Source organism: Chelonoidis abingdonii, chromosome 2, assembly GCF_003597395.2.
Source record: "Chelonoidis abingdonii isolate Lonesome George chromosome 2, CheloAbing_2.0, whole genome shotgun sequence".
Taxonomy (NCBI): domain Eukaryota; kingdom Metazoa; phylum Chordata; order Testudines; family Testudinidae; genus Chelonoidis; species Chelonoidis abingdonii.
Window position 1 is genome coordinate 23,713,758 of NC_133770.1, and position 21,477 is coordinate 23,735,234.

The following is a 21,477-nucleotide window of genomic DNA, read 5'->3' on the forward strand; positions in this document are numbered from 1 at the left end:
GTGATTGAACTCAATCTTTTAAGTGTTGTTTATTAAATGCATGGCAGCTTTTGTGCAAACAAGATATTTCAACTTGTTCTAAAGATCTCCATTAAAGGCAAAAAAACTAGTGTTGTGAGTAAATCACTTAGCTTTGTGGCTAAGCAGCGTAACTTTAAAATAACTAAGCAAAACTTCAAAGATATTACTAATGATTTCAAATGTAAAGTATACAGGCGGAGGCTTAATAACCCTGTTCCCTCATTTGGAGGGCTGGGAGAGCTGTAGATCATGTTTCAGCTACCTGTGGTGCCACCCTCCCAGTCTTTCAAAGGCCTTAACAGCATCCTCCAGCAGAAAGAGACAAGTCAGGACCTGATATTTCTTATGTTAAAAACAAGAGAAAAAAAAACCCATTTACTGGTGGAAAAAATATAAAGTTATGATAAAATTATTATAAAATATAAAATAAAAATATTAGTCCTGCCTTGAGTGCAGGGGTCTGGACTAGATGACCTCTCGAGGTCCCTTCCAGTTCTCTGATTCTATGAAAAGAGCACAAATACAATTTTTTATTTTTGGTTTATAATTCATCTTTTAAGTATATTTTTGGTGTGAAAAGTGACTATATAAAATGACAATCTCTTCCTCAACAGATCTGCTTAGTTTATTAATTATGTCTCCCGTAAGGCCCCAATTCACCTTCTCACAGTCCAACCATGCAGATTACAATGTTGGATTGGGTCTATGAAAAGCATTTTTATTCCTTTTTACTCCTCTTAGTACTTCAGGGCCAATACAGCTATGGAATTCTCTCTGGATCATGCAACATCAACTGAATTTTTAACTACAGTCTGATTACAGAATCTTTGTCAGAACTCAGCTTGACTTTTAGATTCCAGGTTGAGTTAGTATTAATTTGGCCATTAGAAAAATCATCTTATTTGTAAACTGAGTAGATTTGATCTAATTATTAAAAGTCAATAAATGTGGAAATATGGGTCCTAATTTTTAGTGCATATGCAGCTTAAAAGAGGGCAGATTTTGTGAGAGCCTTCTGTATAAGAATCAATATATTGTAGTGCAGATTTCCTGTATTCCTTGCAGAAGCTCACGATTCCTGCTTCAATTTCTACTGTACACTGTTCTATAGATGAGATTTGGAAGTTACCTTATAACACCTGCTGCACAAATTTTGATTTCTTGTAAATTGTAGAGTACTCTATGAATTTTGACAAATCATTTTGATTTAATGTAAACTACAAATCATTATAGCAGTGATTCTTAGCACTCCTANAAAGCATTTTTATTCCTTTTTACTCCTCTTAGTACTTCAGGGCCAATACAGCTATGGAATTCTCTCTGGATCATGCAACATCAACTGAATTTTTAACTACAGTCTGATTACAGAATCTTTGTCAGAACTCAGCTTGACTTTTAGATTCCAGGTTGAGTTAGTATTAATTTGGCCATTAGAAAAATCATCTTATTTGTAAACTGAGTAGATTTGATCTAATTATTAAAAGTCAATAAATGTGGAAATATGGGTCCTAATTTTTAGTGCATATGCAGCTTAAAAGAGGGCAGATTTTGTGAGAGCCTTCTGTATAAGAATCAATATATTGTAGTGCAGATTTCCTGTATTCCTTGCAGAAGCTCACGATTCCTGCTTCAATTTCTACTGTACACTGTTCTATAGATGAGATTTGGAAGTTACCTTATAACACCTGCTGCACAAATTTTGATTTCTTGTAAATTGTAGAGTACTCTATGAATTTTGACAAATCATTTTGATTTAATGTAAACTACAAATCATTATAGCAGTGATTCTTAGCACTCCTATAGATTCTTACATTTTAAAAGCACTTTACAAACATTATCTAACAAATCTTAGCAGTATTCCTCTAAGGTAGCTAAATATTGTCGACTCTGATAGTGAATCAGACACGGATGTCAATTAACTTTTTAAAGCCCACATAGTGAGTCACTGGCAGAGCTGGAGTTAGAATTTAAGAGTTCATGGATTCCAGCTCTTTAGTTGGTTCATTGACTAGATTGGCTTTAGAGCAGTAGTTTTCAGCTTGTGGCTTACGTCTCCAAAGGGCTGCAATGTGTCCTCTCCATCAGTGATTCCACCTCAGTTGTAGAAGCCAACCTGCTATTGGGAGGTATAGTTTACACACCACCTTGTGCCAGCTTGTCTGAATCTGACCTAATAATCACTATTTAAACCGGGCCATCTTAGAGGCAGAGTATTGACACTGATCCTTGAACTCTTAATGTACATTGGGGGATTCTTCATGGTGAAAGGAAGGGACAGTTTTAAGAGGGAAGAAACATTTTTGGCACTGAAGATGACTGCTGAAATAAAAATCTGAATAGTGAAGGAACAGCAGTAAAGGAAAAAAGATTAGTTGCTTTGTATTTGATAAAGTTATGATACCCAGTGCACCAGTCCTTTTCCTGCAAATATGTCATTACTTGCATAATTAATCTTTGGCAGCTGCAAATCCTACATGTTTTGTTGATTGCTATACTTCCTGTTATCTGACGTTTTAATATTGTATTTATTTCACTCACAAAATTTTTTAATATTGTACAGAGAGGCAAGATTCTTCTGCCAGAGGCTCTCTCTGTGGAATGTTCATGGATTTTGAAACAGCAAACCAGCGGCAAAGTAGCCAAATTATGGCCACTAAACAGAAGTAAGCAGCATTAAAAATTCAAGCATGTGGCTGTTTAGGTAGCTCACCATCTAAAATGTAAATTATTTTCATTATGTTTGAAATACTCTTAGTAATATTTTATATATAATTATTTAATATATAAATAATATTGTATATAATAATTGATTTTACATGTGATGAAGGATTGCTTAATCAACTACGATGATTTGCTTTAAATTAAATCCCATTTGCATGCTTTGTTTTAAATTAAAGAAATATTAAAATAATTTCTCTGAGTAAGTGTAACAAAGAACAATCAATTCTGTTCTATAGAATCTATATAGTGTGGGATTGTCTACACAGTCCACAGCAGAGAGCTTCTCAGACAGGATCAGCAAACTCAGAATAGCACTACTGCACTAAAAATACCTGTGTAGATGTTGCGGGTCTGCCTGGAACTTAGGCTCTGAAGCATAGGGAGGGGGATTGGCTTCAGAGCCTAAGCTCTAGCCAGGCTAAGAGTCTTGCTGTCGCTGCCTGTGTAGACTGCTCTGTGCGTACACAGGAAAAACTGTGAATATTATTAACTAATAAAAAAAAGCATATTGACATGGCTTTAGGAGTACTTCCCACCATCCTAACTATTTGAAGAACATAAAATGCATCCATTATATCTCAGGAAGGGTAGTTTTTCATAGCTTTTCAGTAAGGTCTGTGAGTTAACATCACTTTGAATAGTTGGACACAAACACTCCCTAGCTATTAAAAGTTTGGGTTTAGGTATACCTATAATAATTAGAGTCTAATTAGTAGTATAAGTTTCCCTAGATTTGCAGTCAGGTCTTGGATGTCATATATGATCTTTATCCTCATGTCACAATAAACTAGAATTCCTAATATTGCTGTTCCTTGTGTGAGTTTCTACATTGATATGCATTTTAATATCAATGGGCATTGATATGGAACTCCATGCATTTGCTTGGAGAGGTGAATAGATTGCTAGATCTGTAGTATGTTATTGTGTAATGTCATTTTCCTCTAAAATGGCATGGGTTCATATAGGTTTTGCAGCTTAACTATTTTTTGTTTTGTAATTCATTGTAAAGGAAACGCAGTTCAGAACTGCTCCGGCTAATTGACCTGGACTTCTCAGTAAGTTTTTCTTTACTGGATTTGCCTCCAGTGAATGAATATGACATGTACATCAGGAACTTTGGAAAAACAAACACTAAACAGGCAAGTACCTGGCTTTTAAGACTATATAAATCCTGAAAGCTGAGATTCTTATCCTGGAAAATGATTTTCCTCCCATTGGTTACATTAGCTAGGAGGGTGGTAAATGTCAACGCTTTAATTACTTTTGCCAAGAGAAAAAACATGTCAAGAATGACCCCTAATTTTTAGAGGAATTTGTATATGAAGTGGGAGGATAGCGGGAAACAAGAAGCAAGGCAATACATAATACATTCATAAATATTTTTGGATGACTAGTGCTTATTAATATAAAGGACAGCTGCAAAACAACAAGAGTCTTCAGAATATTTGCAAGAGATTCAAGCTTTCCAATATTTATCCTAAATATTTATCCTAAACTAAGTGTGTAAAATACTTTGTCTATTCTGTGTCTTCTGGAATGGTAGATGTGTTCAAAGATTTGATTTTAAACATGAATAATAAAAAATGTAATACGTAGCACAATGTGTGTATGTAGTTAGAAACTAACTAACAAACAGAAGACATTAATATTGAATGTAATAGTTTTTAAAAATTACTGTGTATATTAAGTTTCAGCTATTTGGTGGCAGCAAGGAAGTGCTTAGAGTTGGCACTGTCATGTTAATAATTTTATTTTTGTATTTAGGCGTATGTTCAGAGCAATGAGGATAATCTTGAGAGAGACGTTCAGACGGATGAAATAGAGACTCTAGAAAAATGGACACAACATCCAGGAGACAGTGTACTTGTATCTGGAGGTGAGTAACCCTTTGTTCTTGTTTATTTAGGGCCGTAAATACTTAAACTTCCTCTCCTTCTTTTTTACTGCTGCTGTTAGAGCATGAAATGAGACAGACTGCTATTTATTTATGTATGTATATATTGATTGATTGATTGATTGATCCCTGCTTCTGCTGGAAAGAGAAGTATGCCCCTAGCAGCATCTCCAAACTCAGCATCGTTGCTGCTGAAGAGAAGTTGCTGCTATCATCCCTTCTCTTTCTCAAATGTTTCATAGAGCATGGAACTTCCTTTAGTAGTTGATTTTGTATGTTGGTGCCTGTTTGTAACCTCATGTCTTTTTACAGGTCCCAGAAGCAGCAATGGTGTGTCTACTGATATTGTTGTAACACCTAAAATTGATTCACAGAGATTAACAAACTTCCTCCGGTCTGCTTGTCAGGTACGTTTCTACTTCATTAAGTGTGCATATCTAAAATGAGGGAGAGATAAATCACTTAAAATGCCTGTCCTTTCTAGGTACACTTGAATAATATTCATTACAGGTGAGATTCAACCGTGCAGAGGGACAGAAAAAAGCATGTGTAAAATATACATCCCTCTTAAACCATATTTTGCAAAGTAGTGAAGTTAGCAAGAGAGTTGATCAAAAGCTATTAAACTCATCAAATAGTTTTGAAAGTTGCAGATAGCAAAATTGAAATATAAGAATGGTCTTTTTATCTCTAAAATGTAATTAATTATGTTTGAAAGGTGATTGCTGTTTTGCTTGAGGAAGATCGAGTTGCAACACAGCCCAGGTGGAATCTAAGATCTCGACAAACCAGTCTGTCTATTAGTGATAGCTGCTTCCAGTTAAATACTAATCTACCTTTTCTCCATGGTAAGAAAACTTTATTGCACACCTTTTAGTGAACAAATTGAACTCCTCTTCTTTACATGAAGTGCTATCTCTTGTGCTTGATTGATCTGTGGAGAGCACGTCAGGGTGTAAAGGTGAGGTAAAGCTCACAGTTGCATTCCTCTGATCCTGCTGTAATTCTGTGTAGAGCAGTTCTCCATATGCTGGTTTAGAGGACCGTGGCTAGAAATAACCACAAGAGGCCAAAAATGAAGCCAAGAGTCAGTATGTCATAGGGATGGCCTGGCCACACCTTATTTTCTTTAATATACTGTATCTCTGTCTCTGAAAGATCACCCTTGCACTGGAATGATCCTCCTCAGGTTAGTTTGAGCTCAATTTACTTAAAAATGTGGGGCAAAGCGACCATGTTGCACTGCTAAAATATGGCTTGATGTGTCTAGAACACAACACACATGGAAGACAGTGTATTACCCTAAAGCTGTGTCTTTCTCCGTGCAAACTACAAAAATTTAAATGAAAAAACTAAAACTGTCGTAACTGGGTGAAGGAAAGACCTACTGCAACATGAGATATGCAAGAAAAATGAATCTTGTTCTGACAGATGCCTACATTTCTACATCCTGTATCCTCTCCTCTTCTGCCCATTCCCTGGTTGAGATGTTAGTGTCTCTTCCAGCATATACCATAGTCATCTCAGACTTATTAATGAGAATGTCAGGGCTTGGTTACGCTCAAAATAATAGTTCTTCAGATTCTTTGCCTCCAGGCAGTGAGCAGAGCAGTGGCTCAATTTTCTATCCATTCCTGTTCACTTTCCTCATTTAAAGCCAATTTTAGGACAGGAGAGAACGGTTTTCTCTCCCTCTCCCTATGCCCTCTTCTTTCATGCTCTGGCAGCAAATGCACTCTGCCAACGATATTAAAATTTTCTTTGAAATTACTTGTTAATTCCTTAGGTTGTGGCTGTGGCAACTAATTATTTTCTGTGATGTTCAACAAGTTTTCCTTTTTTATTTTGACTTAGGCCGAAAGGTGTCCTGTTTGCACATCTCTCAGGTTCAGAGGCAGGCATTGCTTTCTGTTCACGGTTTACCTGAAAAGCCAGGTGCTATTCAATTGGACAGGAAGTACATCGTGTGTGTATGGAATGTCTGGCAGCCCTCCAGTCCTCAGAAAGTTTTAGTTTGTGAAGCAGAGGTACAGTTCCTAATCATTACACAATTGCCTATTGAATGAATGATTTTTGGATGTATATTGTGCTGTTCTGTCCTGGTATAGTGTATAAAATTTCTGTATAAATTCTGTACAGTTGAATCCAGTGAGTGAGACAAAACCCCCACTCCACTCCACACTCTGATATTGGAGAGCTGAGAGAGGATCTACGTTCACCCTGACTCCATTTTACAGATTTCTTCTTTTTTTTTTTTCCTGAGTCAGAGGTTTCAAGGAGCCATCTGTCTCCCCAGCCATTGCTATGCAATGGAATTATACCTATCATCTTTGCAGTTGTGGGTAGGGACAACACAGCAATGCTCTGGAGAGGAGATAGGAGGTTTTCTGCAGCCTATGATGGCCTGCCACAGATCCAGCATCTCTCGCTTTTCTGGACTTATGTGGGTTGGAAGAACACAGATATATTGAGCGGATCAAGTCTTTAGCTGCCTTTCAATTATAAACCTAGTATATTTGTTCCTGCCTTGTAGGTGTCATGCTGCTGCTTTAGTCCCAGTAAAGCAACTTTAGTATTTGCTGGAACAATGGATGGTTCATTGGTAGTGTGGGATCTCCGAGAAGACTCAAGGATGCATCACTGTGTGAAGTTAAATGGAACTGACTGGATTTTTAGATCTCCAACGTTTTCTACTGGTTAGTATGAGATGTGTCTTGAACGATCCTTTCACATTCAGTTAGGGTGTCATAAATTATGATAAGAAATGTTAGCTTCTTGCTAACCTAGTTTGGCCAAATCAGAGGTGATATATAAGGTGGTAAAAGTTACACATCAGTAATGGGTGTAAAGGAATGTCAGTTGCTGTAATTTACACACCAAAGCATTGGAATAGAGAGGTGTATCAGGAGAGCAGCTGAGCATATATCTCCACTGCAGGTGGGCGCATGCATCCCAGCGTGGGTAGACAAACATGAACTAGCTCTGCTCTAGCCAGCACACTAAAAATAGCAGTGTGGCCGTGGGCAGTGGTTTGGGCTAGCCACCTGAATATAATCATACTCAGCCACCTGGGTGGCTAGCCCAAGCCTCCACAGCTGCACTGCTATTTTTAGTGTGTTAAAGCGTCTGCCTGTCTGCTCTGGGAAGCACACTCCAGCTACAGCATAGACATACCTTATGGGGGAGTGTAAGTTAAAATAGGCTACTCCACTATTTAAGTTGCATAATGAAGGACCAGATGAGGTCATTAGCTAAATCAATTTAGCCTCCCTTACACTCACTTTGACTCCCTCATATATCTTAACATACACTTAGATTTCTCTTATTCCTATTTATAACCCCACTTCTTCACATGAGTGGGATTTTCAGGAGCATCTAAGTGACTTAAGAGCATAAGTCCCATTGACTCTCTATGAGACTTGTGCTCTTAATTCTAATACTGTACTTCTGAAAATCCTACCTGTGTAATTTATATCACCTCAGAATTTTATCCAATTACTGTAATATTTGTGGTGGTATTATCTCTCCAGGACCATTTATTGCCCATGTATCTATCGGGCATTGTAGCAACATAAAGTCTTAGGGAATCGTAGTAAACTTCCACATAAGCCTGCATTGCTCATTTCTGTGAGTTTAGCACTGTTCAAAATTTGAGTGTGACTTTTGGCATGAGTTGATTGTCAGGTCAGGCCTTTTTATGATGGCATTAATTCAAGGTAAATGCACAGCAAGGATCACATCACTGAAAAAAATATGTGTGCTGATCTAATGTTTTGTAGGATCATCACTCCCACACCAGTGTCTTGGAGACACAGGCCCAAAGTCAGAGGTGCTGTGTAAGATGGAGTAAGAGGGACTCAGTTAGTTTCCTTTAGACTTACTTGCAGTCATTTGCTGTTGTGTAATAGAGTCAAAGTTGGTGTTACTTACACATGGAGAAGCTAGCGTAAGGTGTAAATTCAAGAGTGCATGGGTGTGACCTACTTTGCTTAGACCTCCTGGCCACCTTTTGTAGTGGGTTTTCTTCCTGTGTTCCCTCTTCCAACCCGTTGGCACGTGATTAAAACAACTTAGATTTTTTTAGGCTCCCTTAAATGCAGTGAGCCAAATTCAGAGATGATAAAAGTTTTATATCAGGCATGTAAGTTACATATTGGTAAGCAGGTGTGGGTCTAAGGATCAGCAATTGGATCAGCAGGGGCAGATCCTTACACTCGTGTAAAGCCCAACTGAAGTCAATGGGATTCCAGACAAATGAAGAGTTTGCTCATGCAGATTTAATTTCAGGATCAGGTAGGTAAGTGATTTTAAACTGGTATAATTTATATGTTGAAGGAGCCAGAACAAACTATATATTTTATAAATTTAGACTCTCTAGATTACCTGAGCCTCACATGAAAATTGGCCTACCTTATCTAGAGTTACATTGCACCACAGAATGGGAGTCACTTCAAAGCAGCAGCCCACCTTTAATCTACTAAGGCCCTCTCATTATATTGCAAAGCGAGTCCCACTACTTTAGTTCTGTTTTTTTAATATAGGAACTACATTGAGAAATTCATCATTTAAAAAAATTAGATGATTGTTAATGTTTCATACCCAACAGTAATAATCATGCGGGGGTATACATTATTTGGCTATTGATGGAATTGTTAAGTGATTGAAGATCTTTGGTCTTGTGCTGCACAATGCAGCAGTAGCCAAGTGTGTACATCCTGTTGGAGCTTATTGCTTATATCAACACAGGGATTTTAGTACTGCACTTATTGGAGCTGGATCTCTTTAATCTTAAATGAGACAATTTAGTTTTCAGCAGCAAATCTTTGGAAATCGTAATCTCTGACAATGGGGTACATAATGAAATGACTCCTCTAAATATGTATTTGCTTCTAAAATCTTATTTAATGGTAAATATTTTCTAACTAAAGATTATTCTTTTTGGTGTACTGCTTCCTTTTTCATAAACAAACCTGACATCTCTGGAAGAATTATTTTTCTACCAATTTTGTCTTTGCCAATCAAAAAACAGTGATTTATTTGCTCCTCTGTTGATGCTGATGGGGCTTGCAATGATTATAGCTGTTTACCGGTTTTGTTTTGTTTTGTTTTGTTTTTTTGAGTATCAGCAGCTTTAATAATGTCAGCATTGTACAAAAAATATGTGGAAACTTGTGTGCCTGATACCATTCTGGGAACAATGTGTATTACCTGTTGCTGTAGAGTTAACAAGGGAGTAACGTAATGTAAGTGCCAGGTTTTTGTTTTACTATGTTTTTGTAAAGTTTAAATTTTATTTTAAATGGTTTTAAATCCAAATGGGTTTAACATTTTAGAAACTTTACAAAATCAATAGGGTAATAAAAATGGCACTTCTACATGACCCTTCTGGAGGCCTGTATGGTCTCTATCAAGGACACCCACAGCTCTGAAGTCATTTTGTTTTAGATCTGATTCAAAACAAATAAATAAATGTTCCAACATGGTTGATGTACCATTATCAGCACAGCAGAATCTAGAGCAAAACATGGAATGATGTTCAATAAGACTGGGCATAAGAAGACAAAGACAAAGGTAAGTTTTAGTTAATCATATGCCGACTGCCCCGCCATCTCTCATTACTATTTGGGTCATTTACTGTTGAACTTTAAGGCTAGTTGATTTTTTTAAAATAACTTTATTATTCAAACTTACATAAAATAAGATGAAAATAAATTTAAACATTCTTACCTTAATGTAAAAAGGGAAGTAATCAGTGTAATATTTTCTATTACAAAATGTTATATAGACAGTTCTAGCTAATTTACTCTTCCTTCATGTTGCTAGATGTTGTTTTGGTTATGGTCCTGGGATACAGTCTTAGTCCATTTTCTTGTTGCTTTTTCAAAAGAGAGTTCTTATGTACATTTCAACACTGTTGATGGTTCTTTTCACTGGAGATTTTCATAGTCAACACTATGTTTTATTCTGGAAAAAAAACCTGAACTGTTTTGGGTTTACAGCTGGTGAATAGATCATATCTGAAGATTTAATAAAAGGAAGGCATCTAAAGGCATTTTTATTTCAGAAGGTGGAGAAAGCTACTAGAGGGAGGCTGTTCTAGATTTGATTTTGACAAATAAGGAGGAACTGGTTGAGAATTTAAAAGTGGAAGGCAGCTTGGGTGAAAATGATCATGAAATGGTAGAGTTAATGATTCTGAGGAATGGTAGAAGGGAGAACAGCAAAATAAAGACAATGGATTTCAAGAGGGCAGACTTTAGCAAACTCAGGGAGTTGGTAAGTAAGATCCCATGAGAAGCAAGTCTAAGGGGAAAAACAGTTGAAGACAGTTGGCAGTTTTTCAAAGAGACATTATTAAGAGCACAAGAGCAAACTATCCTTCTCATAAACAAACTAGGGAAATGCCACTAAGATGGAGTTACTATAAGGTAGGTGCATAACTGGTTGGAAAACTGTTCCCAGAGAGTAGTTATAAGTGGTTCATAGTCATCCTGGAAAGGCATAGCAAGGGGGGTCCTGCAGGGATCAGTTCTGGGTCCGACTCTGTTCAATATCTTCATCAATGATTTAGACAATGGCATAGAGAGTACTTTTATAACATTTGCGGATGATATCAAACTGGCAGGGGTTGCAAGTGCTTTGGAAGATAGGATTATAATTCAAAATGATCTGGACAAACTGGAGAAATGGTCTGAAGTAAACAGGATGAAATTCAATAAGGTCAAATGCAGAGTACTCCACTTAGGAAGGAACAGTCAGTTGCACACGTACAAAATGGGAAATGACTGTCTAGGAAAGAGTACTGCTGAAAGGGATCTGGGGACCATAGTGGACCACAAGCTAAGTGTGAGCCAACAGTGTAACACTGTTGCAAAAAAAGTGAACAGCATTCTGGGATGTATTAGTAGGAGTGTGCAAGCAAGACACGAGAAGTAATTCTTCCGCTCTACTCCGTGCTAATTAGGCCTCAGTTGGAGTACTGTGTCCAGTTCTGGGCATGACATTTCAGGAAAGATGTGGACAAATTGAAGAAAGTCCAGAGAAGAGCAACAAAAATGACTAAAGATCTAGAAAACATGACCCTGTGAGGAAGATTGAAAACATTGGGTGTGTTTAGTCGGAAAGAGAAGAGTGAGAGAGGACATTATAATGGTTTTCAAAGTACATTAAAGGGCTGTTACATTAGGAGGAGGGGAAAAAAATGGTTTCTTCTTGAACCTCTGGAGATAAAGGACGAAGAAGCAATGGCTTAAATTGCAGGAATAGAGACGGTTTTAGGTTGGACAATTAGGAAAAACTTCCTAACTCAGGATGGTTAAGCACTGGAATAAATTGCGTAGGGAGGTTGTAGAATCTCCATTATTGGATATTTTTAAGAGCAAGTTAGACAAACACTTGTCAGGGGTGATCTAGATGATATTTAGTCCTGCCATGAGTGCAAGGCACTGGACTAGATGACCTCTGATTCAGTTTTTGCTTCCCTTGTTGAGACTGTAACTTGGATGGATCCTTCTAGCTGTATGTATTCGTTCCACAGGGTCCTGTGCTCCCTTCACCCTTTTCTGCCACTACTCAGATTAGATTAAGAACCACCTTGTACAGTTTTTCAGTTTCTGCTTTATATTGGGGTTGTCTGCAGCCACGTGTTCTGCAGAGTCCATTATCAAGATCAAGATCTAGCTACTAACAACCAGCACTACAAACACATTAAAATGAAGCTCTGTCTTCTTTTTTGTCATGTAGCTGCATAAATACTCAAATAGATTTTCTTCATATTTTTTCCATAAACTTTCATCCTTGACTGAGTTCTAGGTATGGAGCAAATTTTAACAGCAGTTACAAACCCTTGGAAAAACAGGTTTTTATTAATGAAATGGCTGAAGCCGTGGTGCAAATGATGCTGCAACATTTTGTATTGTGAAAAATAAAAACAAATAATAGAAGACAATTTACCACTACTATTTTGTTAACTTAAGAACTATATTTTGCAGAGTTGTTTTTTAAATTTTTGATGAAGTTCATTATTTGTCATTCCTGATTAGTAATCACTAAATCCTAAAACAATAATTTGAAAATGTGTAGGGTTTTGTTGTTGTTATTGAAAATAGTACAGTGATTGTTAATTTCTTAACTGTAGATGGTATTCTCTCCTCATTAAACCACACATATCCTGTACTGGCAATAGAACCTGTCTCAACATCTGTCTATAAGGAACAGAATTATGGGCTCTCACACCTATCTTCTCAAGAAGGTATGTGAACTGCTCTCCAAAGGATCAATAAATGTGATATTTTCTTTTAAGTAAATAGCTGTTATACTAGCCATTTTACAAGCGTATTAATCCCTGGTCCTAGCCAAATTCCAGTTCTTAACTGCATTCTGCCTTCTTAAAGTCCCCTGTATTTCCATTTGGATACAGCATTATTCTTCATATTCTGCCCTAAACTATTATGCATTGTTAGTGTATGCTCTTTTACCGCAAATGTGAGTGCATTTCTGTCATGCTCCCTGTATGCAGGGCAGTATTGTATCTTCCCATGGTAAAATTCACAAGATGGGGAAAGATGGCCCAAGAAACTCCATAAGGTGAACCTTACGGAGTTTCTACCAAATATTATCCCTCAGCTAAGAGGTGATACCCTCTGAATCTGTGGAAAGGTTTGTTTCTGATACCCTTACCCTAAATTGCCTAATGACCCACCTCCCCTAGAAACACTGCTACCTCAGGAAACATGCTACTTTTGATGCTGCACCAAACTCCACCAGGGTGTATAGTAGAAGACATAGGTGTACTAAATGCAAATTATTATTCTAAAACTCACAGGGTCCAGAGAAGAGCATTCTGCACAGTCCAACTGTCATCTAATTTGGCCTATTCCCACTTCTCATTCTGCCCCCAAATCCCTGCAGAACTCAAACACGTAGAAAGGTGCAGAAGGGCAGCCTTGGACTTGGTGGTGAAAAAGAGAGTATCCAGTTTGACTCCCCTTCTATCCTTTAATGGGATTAGGGCACTTTCCTCTCTGTTATGCAGCACACAGAAGAGCTGCATAGGGCCCATAGTTAATATAGCAGTTTGTTAAATATTTAAACTCTTTGGTATAATTCAGGATGAAGGTACTATATAAATGTAAGTTGTTATTAGTACTGTATCATTATACTTTCCCCCCCTAGAAATGTCAGGCCTGTCATTCCAGATTGCTTCAATGGATGAAAACGGGACTCTCAATCTGTGGGTGAGTAAAAAAATATGTATGAAAAGCAGGAATATTGCACTTTTGAAATGATAATTTTTGTCTATAAAAATGCGGCATCCTTCACATTTCCAAGATTTCAGGTAAGAGTTTCTTTCAAAAAATGTGGCAACATTAGCCATTTTGTTGTCATTCTCCCAGAAATGCTATGACTTGACTCCCTAAACACAACGTTCCAGTAAGGCAGAACTATTAATAGGTATGTGATCTATGTGGTCAAATCAATCGGCAGTGCTGCCTTATGAGAACCTTGCTCACATTTGTCTGTTTCTTGGGAAATCTCTCTTGATCCACATTTGCCTACCCACTTCATTCACTTTAGATCACTATGGGTGTGACAATCAGTCACTGAAACTGAGGTGGGAAGCCACACTTATAACATCTTGGAGGCATCTTCAGTCTTTTGAAAATATTTTTCTCATGAAGAGTAGCCAAAGTGTGGTAATATATTGATTTCCTAGCCAGAAAATATTATAGGCAGATTAGTAACCCCACTAATTATAGGCAGATTATTATAGGCAGATTAGTAACCCCACTGGCCATCACATACAGCCCCCAGCTAAAACCCCTCCAACGCATCATCAGGGATCTACAACCCATCCTGGACAATGATCCCAAACTTTCACAGGTCTTGGGTGGCAGGCCAATCCTTGCCCACAGAACAACCCGCCAACTCCTGAAACGTATTCTGCACCAACCAACTGCACACCGTATTCATAGTAACTCTACCTCAGAACCAATCCATTGCAACAAACCCAATGCCAACCTCTTGCCACACATATCTACACAGCGACACAATCACTCAAGGGACCAAAATCAGCCACACCATCTCTGGTTCATTCACACTGCCGTCCACCATGTAATATACCTCATATGTATGCCAAGCAATGCCCTCTGCTATGTACACTCGGCCAATACTGGAGCAGTCACTCATAGAAAAAGATAAATGGACACATTTAAATCAGATATCAGGAATGGCAAATACAAAAACCTGTTTAGGAGAGCACTGTCAGCCTGCCCTGCCTACACATAGCAGACCTCAAGGTGGCCGATCCTGCAGCGAAAAAAAACTCAGGATCCAGACTTCAAATGGAAAACTGTCTGAGCTCAGTTCATTGCAAATCTTGACACTATCAGCTGCTGGACTAAACAACAACTGTGAATGGCTCGCCAATTTTACATGAGACCCATTTCTACCTCCCTTGGTTCCAACACCATCTACGTGCTAGAGCAGGGCCCATTCCTCCTTGATGAACTAACCTCGTTATCCGTAGCTTGCTTGCTGAGCAATATTATATACCTGCCCCTGGAAATTTCCACTACCTTCATCTGAATGAATGTCGGGTATTTCATCCACGAAGCTCACGCATCCTAAATATGTCTGTTAGTGTATAAGGTGCCACAGGATGTCCTGCTCTTTTACAGATCCAGACTCACACGGCTACCCTCTGAACTTGACACCAATGCAAGGCTAACGTGCATTTAGCGGTATGGAGTGGAAATTCATCAACCGTCATGAAGAAAACTTGCGACAAAACAAAAGATACATTTCCTTTCAAATGCAAACGCGAATGGACATCGATACGCAAAACGGACTAAAGGTAAAAATCCACTGCTATCTACATACTTACCCAGACCACCTGTGAGAGAAGTTTATGCCAACACGGTCAACGAAACTGAGGGAACCACTGATCAGCATCCTATATCAGCAAACAGGAAAAATCAAAAAAGAGCTCTCCACCTGGGGAGTCATTAAATAACCAAACTTTTCCATAAAACGGACTTTCACTAAAATAAGCCAAGGAGATCTACAGCACTCACTTCACCTCCTCTACAACAGGAAAAAGGACTGTAAGCTGTCTAAACTCTATCTGCACATGGGATACAACCGTAGTACCTAACCCACCCAAGCAATATCGTCAATCTATCCAACTACACACTCGCCAGACGGAAAAGTGTCCCTAATCCGGGACTCCTCTGCACTGCCACCCCGACCAACATTGAGACAGTTTCCTTGTGGCGATCTGGAAGCTACTTGTCGCGCGTCTATGAGCTCAAAGAATACTTCAGGACAAACTGACAGTGCTACTGATACCACTGGTACCCTCCAACCCACGCAGCACAAAAGAAGAACTCTCCATGGATTCCCTGAGGGTCGACAATGACAGTCTGACCTTATACATTGAATAGCTTCCGCTGACGTGACGAGAGAGAGAATCGTTGGAAACACCACCTTGCCATAACCAAGTCTGCGAGAACGGCAATGCAATTACACAGCCTCAGAAACCACCCGACGGACCTTACTCATGCAAAGAGGCTGATAAAGGAGGTGCTGTTGTCATCATGAACAGGTCTGTACGACCAAAAGGGGAGGCCTTCAGACAACTCTCCAATAACCAAATCTACAGGCCACTCCTTAGATCCCACTGAGGAATAGCACTACGGAACTGCACCACTCTACTCAGACACTCCACACTAACACCGGAACAAATCAGCATAACCTTAGCAGGCCCGACCAGGGGTTATTCTCTCTACTACCCAGAGCCACAAACCCGGAAATCCTGGACGCCCATCATCTCGGCGCATTGGCACCTTCATTGAAGGACCTGTCTGGATATGTGACTCTCTAACTCGTACCCTTGCCACCCGCACTGCCCACCGCTAGCTCCGTGACACTCTGATTTCCTGAGGAAACTACAATGCCCATTGGTCACCTCCCAGATAGACACCATCCTAGCCACCAGGATGTAGAGGCTCTCTTACACAAAAAATCCCACAACACAGAAGGAATGGACCAGTGTCAGGGAACAGTAATCCTGGAATGATGCCAGACAGCAAGACTGGCTGCTCGAGCTCTTCGTGCCTAACTATGCACACACAACTCTTTCAAGTTTGATGACAATATACTGATCTCAGATCATTGGCACTGCTATGGGCACCCCGCAATGGCCCGGACATACGCCAAATTGTTATGCTGACGCTGGAAAAACTGCTTCCTCAGCTTCATTCCACCTCACGCCCCTCTCTACCTACGCTACATTGATGAACATCCTTCATCAACTGGACCCGATGGAAGGAACTCAGAAAATATTCCAACTTCACGATTTCAACAACTGCATAGCCACCATCGAACCGCTCAGCCTGGAGCCAATCTACCAGAGGACCACTTTCTAGACACACGTGCAAAATAAGTGTGGTCACATTAAACCGACCCTATATCGGAAACTACGACCGTATGGCCTACCTTCATGCTCCAGCTTCCATCCGGGCACGTCACGCCGATCATTGTCCTACAGCCAAGACACTGAGGTACAACCGATTGCTCTAACCCCTCAGACTAGAGACCTAACACCTACAAACTCTCCACCAAGTCATTATCAAAACTAATACCGCAGACGAGGAAAATTAGGAAACAACAAACAGAGCCAGACGTGTACCAGAACCTCCTACTACCGACAAACGCCAAAAAAACCGAAACAGACTCCACGGGCCATCACAGACATGCCCCAGCTAAACCCTCCAACGATCATCAGGGATCTACAACGACCATCCTGACAATGATGCCAACTTTCAAGTCTTGGGTGGCAGGCCAATCCTTGCCTCACAGAGCAACCCGCCAACGCTGAACCCGTATTCTCACTAGCAACGCAACCGTACCTAGTAAATCTAACCTCCGGACCAAACCAATGCAACAAACCTCGCTGCCAATCTGCCCACATATTATACCAGCGACACCCATCCTGACAGGGCCCTAACCTAATCAGCCACACCATCACTGTTCATCACCTCACGTCACAATGTAATATAGCGCCATCTATATGCCCAGCAATGCCCTCTGTCTATTACAGCGGCCAACTGGAACATCACTACAGCAAAGGATAATGGACACAAATCAGGGATATCAGGAATGGCAATATAAAAAAACCTGTAGGAGACCTTCAACTCCTGGCACACTTCAGCAACCACTTAAGGTGGCGCATCTGCAAGCAAAAAAATTCAGGACCAGACTTTCAAAGAGAATCTCTGAGCTCAGTTTCATTTGGCAAATTTGACCCACACCATCAGCTCTGGACTAAACAACAGACTGTGCATGGCTGCAGATTACAGACCGTTTACGTCCTCCTTGGTTTTCACACCTCTACTGCAGAACAGGCGCCCCATCCTCCTGATTTGAACTAAGACCTCGGTTATCTCTAGCTGCTTGCTAGCATATATTATGTACCTAACCTGCTGGAAATTTCCCACTACTCATCTGAATGTAAGTGGGTATTCACCCACGAAAGCTCACGCTCCAAAACGTCTGTTAGTCTATAAGGTGCCACAGGATTCTCTGCTGCTTTTACTAACCCCACTTTGTGGATCATACGTATTTTTCTTTCTGCTACCTTCTAATTCAGGGCTTCTCAAACTGGGGGGTTGGGACCCCTCAGAGGATCGTGAGGTTATTACATGGGAGGTCGCAAGCTGTCAGCCTCCACCCCAAATCCAGCTTTGCCTCCAGCATTTATAATGGTATTAAATATATAAACAAATGTTTTTAACTTTTAAGGAGGGTCGCACTCAGAGGCTTTTTATGTGAAAAGGGTCACCAGTACAATAGTTTGAGAACCACTGTTTTAATTAATGTGCTGAAGTCTCTTGTCAATTTTTAAGCCTAATTCTGATAAACTAGAAATATTTCTACTTTATCCTAAGTATCAGCCTAATCCTATTGTTTGTTAGTTCCTATTATTGCAATCAGATTAATTTTGGGGAAATAGTGGATTAATAAGGGAATATATAGCATTTCATCTCTGTATAACCAGTTCAAACCCAGCAAAGCTCCTACTAATTTCATGGGGAACAGGATTGGGCCCAACAAGAGGAAAAAATATATAGGGCTAAATTATCTGCTACATCCAGTTTACCTTGGGCACAGAATGTGATTGTGGGTAGGGTAAGGGCCATCCCTGTTTCTTTGCCCATACATTCCAGCTATAGGCTGGAGCAGCACAAGGACTGCTCTTACTTGTTCCAGGTGACAACTGTCTCCATCTATCAGCTGGGGATTGTTGGAACATATCACACTTCAGCTACTCTTCCTCCTTGCCCTGACATGCTCCCTGTGCCAAGGTCTCTGGGGTGAGTAATATAGGAACTGGCTCTGCTAGCTGCCTCCCCACTGGTGACTGCCTCAAACCAGGGAATCCCCAGCAGGGGACTTGAAGCCTCTCTTCTACCCTCCATTTTTCTGCATAAGCAGTGCAAAAGGAACAGAGCAGGGCAGAAAATCCACACACTGTCATTATAATGTTAGTCTTAGTTCTGATATAGATACTATAACACAGCCTGCAGTGACCAAGTGCATGAATACCAATCCCAGTGCAGACTATTAAAATCTAGGGCACAAACCCCAAATTGGTTATGAGTTCTATACTTAGATGTCACCAACCAGTTATCAGATGTAAACTCTTGAGGCACTATAACAGCTTTAACATGGAGTCATAGACAATCCCCTTGGGTACTCTGATCTGTCTTACCAATCAGGTGAGCTTACCTTTGTCATAGACGTTCCCTTCTATGAAGAATCACAGCAATATTCAGATTTTTCTCCCAGTCCCAAAGGACCAGTCACTTTTCCCAGGTCAGTTGCACCTTACATCTCAGACCAAAGACAATATTATATACAGATGTATTAAATATGAAAAGGAAACGAGAGTTATTTACCAGTTTAAAACAGGTAAATATATATACACATGAGTTACAATCTTAAGTCTCAAAAGGTAATAGAAGCATCTATAATTAGCAAGCTCCATATATCCTTTAGAGCTAACCCAGACTAAGCAGCTGAGGGTCTCTTGATTATCCCTAGAAACACTTTGCCCCCCCAAATCCAAACAGCATAGAAGTATCTTGTTCCTTTGGATTGGGGTTTTTAATCCCCCTCCTGCCAAGTGTTCTGAGCTGCAAACTAGTTGATGGGAGGAATCAAGCTGCATGATTCATCTTCATGGGCAGGGTGGGAGAGAGCAGAACAACAGATGGCTTTTGTCCTCTTTAACATCCCACAATAGTCTAGCTGATATTGATGGACCTTTCCTGTTGGAAAGGATGTAACACCTTCTGATGAAGAGCAACCCTTCACACTAATTAATATCTCTCCCATGTCTGGTGATTTACACAGAGGCTCACAATACAACCACTCAACTATTATCTTACAATATGGAATACAGATGTTATAAGTGAGATGAATGCATGCAGCAATTCACAAGCATTCAATAAAGAGTAAACACATTCTTATAGTTCTAATACCTATACTAGCGCACAGGTGAGCCAGACTGATTCCAGTTACGTATTTGACAGTGTTCAGTTGAGATGTAGAGGCTTTCGCATGAACTAGTACTAGGTCTGCCAGCCTCAAGGATGGTCAGAGGGAACCTAGAATATCAGTGTAGGTTTTCTTAATATTCAGTATTTGCTCATTTTGAATCGTTGTCCTTTTTTAGGTAGCAGTTGAATTACAAAAAGTGGATTTGGCTGGTTCACAAAGTGATTTAGGTAAGTACTGTACATGAGAGAATCAGTTAATAAAGCAATCTGTTCTTGAGTGGAGAGGAGAAAGAGGTCATTGGGAGGGCAGTTCAGTCAGTGAGGGAATGCTCTGGGAATCTGTAGGAAGAAGAGAGTGCTAGTGCCATTTTGCATTTATGCAGAAGCTGGATCTAAATTTGGGTCTATATATTGTGTTTTGGGAGCTCTCTCATCCCTGCTATCAGAACAGCCATCCCCTTACTGCTCTGCCAGCTCTTCCCGTCAGGGGCACCTCATTTCTCACACCTTTCTCAAGCTCTCTGGCAGTTCTTCCTTCATCCTCACTGGAATAGATATCCTTATCAATCCACCCGCTCTTTCTTTAGCTTTAATCAAAGTTGTAACTTCACTTCCAAAGCAGCTCCCAATTTGCATTCTTATAACTGTCTCAAAGACTCTCCTTTTGGGCTGAAACTTGCTATATTTGGTTTCAGACCAAAGATCACATTTTCCTCCCAAAATTGAAGAAGATACATTCAGCCATTTTCAGGTCATCTGAAAATACATGTTCTCCACTTTGAACAAATTAGGACTTATGTTTATTGATAGCTTAAAGAAGGCTGAATTTTTAAAACTGCATCATTTATGTGTCTCTTGTACTGAGTAAGGACTAATCATCTGGTAAGTCAACAAATAAACAACCCCAACCTGTTTAAAAACACCACATTTAATAATAAATCTATAAGCTTTATAATAATAAGACTATGTGTCTGCACATCCGCAGTAAAAATGTGGATGAAGTTTTTAGTTTCATAAGCTCCTGTACCACTGCGGAGCTGCGTAATTCGCTGAATCTGGATATTTTGTGTATCTGTAGATATGTGCAGTTTAAAAGCTATGGAGTTGTGTCAAACACAGTTGTGCCAGTTCAGCATACCAGCCCCAGCATTTATTTTTTCTCTTTGTAATATTCCTTTACAATAAGAAAAATTCAATTGCCAGTGCAGTTCTCTTTTAGAATTAATACAGTATGGTAGCAGTGTTCTTGGTAATATTATTACATGTTATCTTTACTGT

General features: G+C 39.5%; 1 protein-coding gene across 4 annotated transcripts in view; it reads left to right on the forward strand.

The window, feature by feature from the left end:
- The window catches only part of DYNC2I1 (dynein 2 intermediate chain 1), a 62,560-nt gene that overhangs the window by 35,390 nt on the left and 5,693 nt on the right, over nucleotides 1–21,477 (forward strand). For all 4 annotated transcript variants that reach the window (XM_032806338.2, XM_032806334.2, XM_032806335.2 and 1 more), the window contains 10 exons: nucleotides 2,582–2,684; nucleotides 3,752–3,881; nucleotides 4,507–4,618; nucleotides 4,949–5,043; nucleotides 5,355–5,484; nucleotides 6,491–6,663; nucleotides 7,170–7,332; nucleotides 12,774–12,887; nucleotides 13,811–13,872; nucleotides 20,376–20,427. In XM_032806338.2, coding sequence (XP_032662229.1) covers nucleotides 2,582–2,684; nucleotides 3,752–3,881; nucleotides 4,507–4,618; nucleotides 4,949–5,043; nucleotides 5,355–5,484; nucleotides 6,491–6,663; nucleotides 7,170–7,332; nucleotides 12,774–12,887; nucleotides 13,811–13,872; nucleotides 20,376–20,427 — 1,134 coding nt within the window. The remainder of the gene's footprint in view (nucleotides 1–2,581; nucleotides 2,685–3,751; nucleotides 3,882–4,506; nucleotides 4,619–4,948; nucleotides 5,044–5,354; nucleotides 5,485–6,490; nucleotides 6,664–7,169; nucleotides 7,333–12,773; nucleotides 12,888–13,810; nucleotides 13,873–20,375; nucleotides 20,428–21,477) is intronic.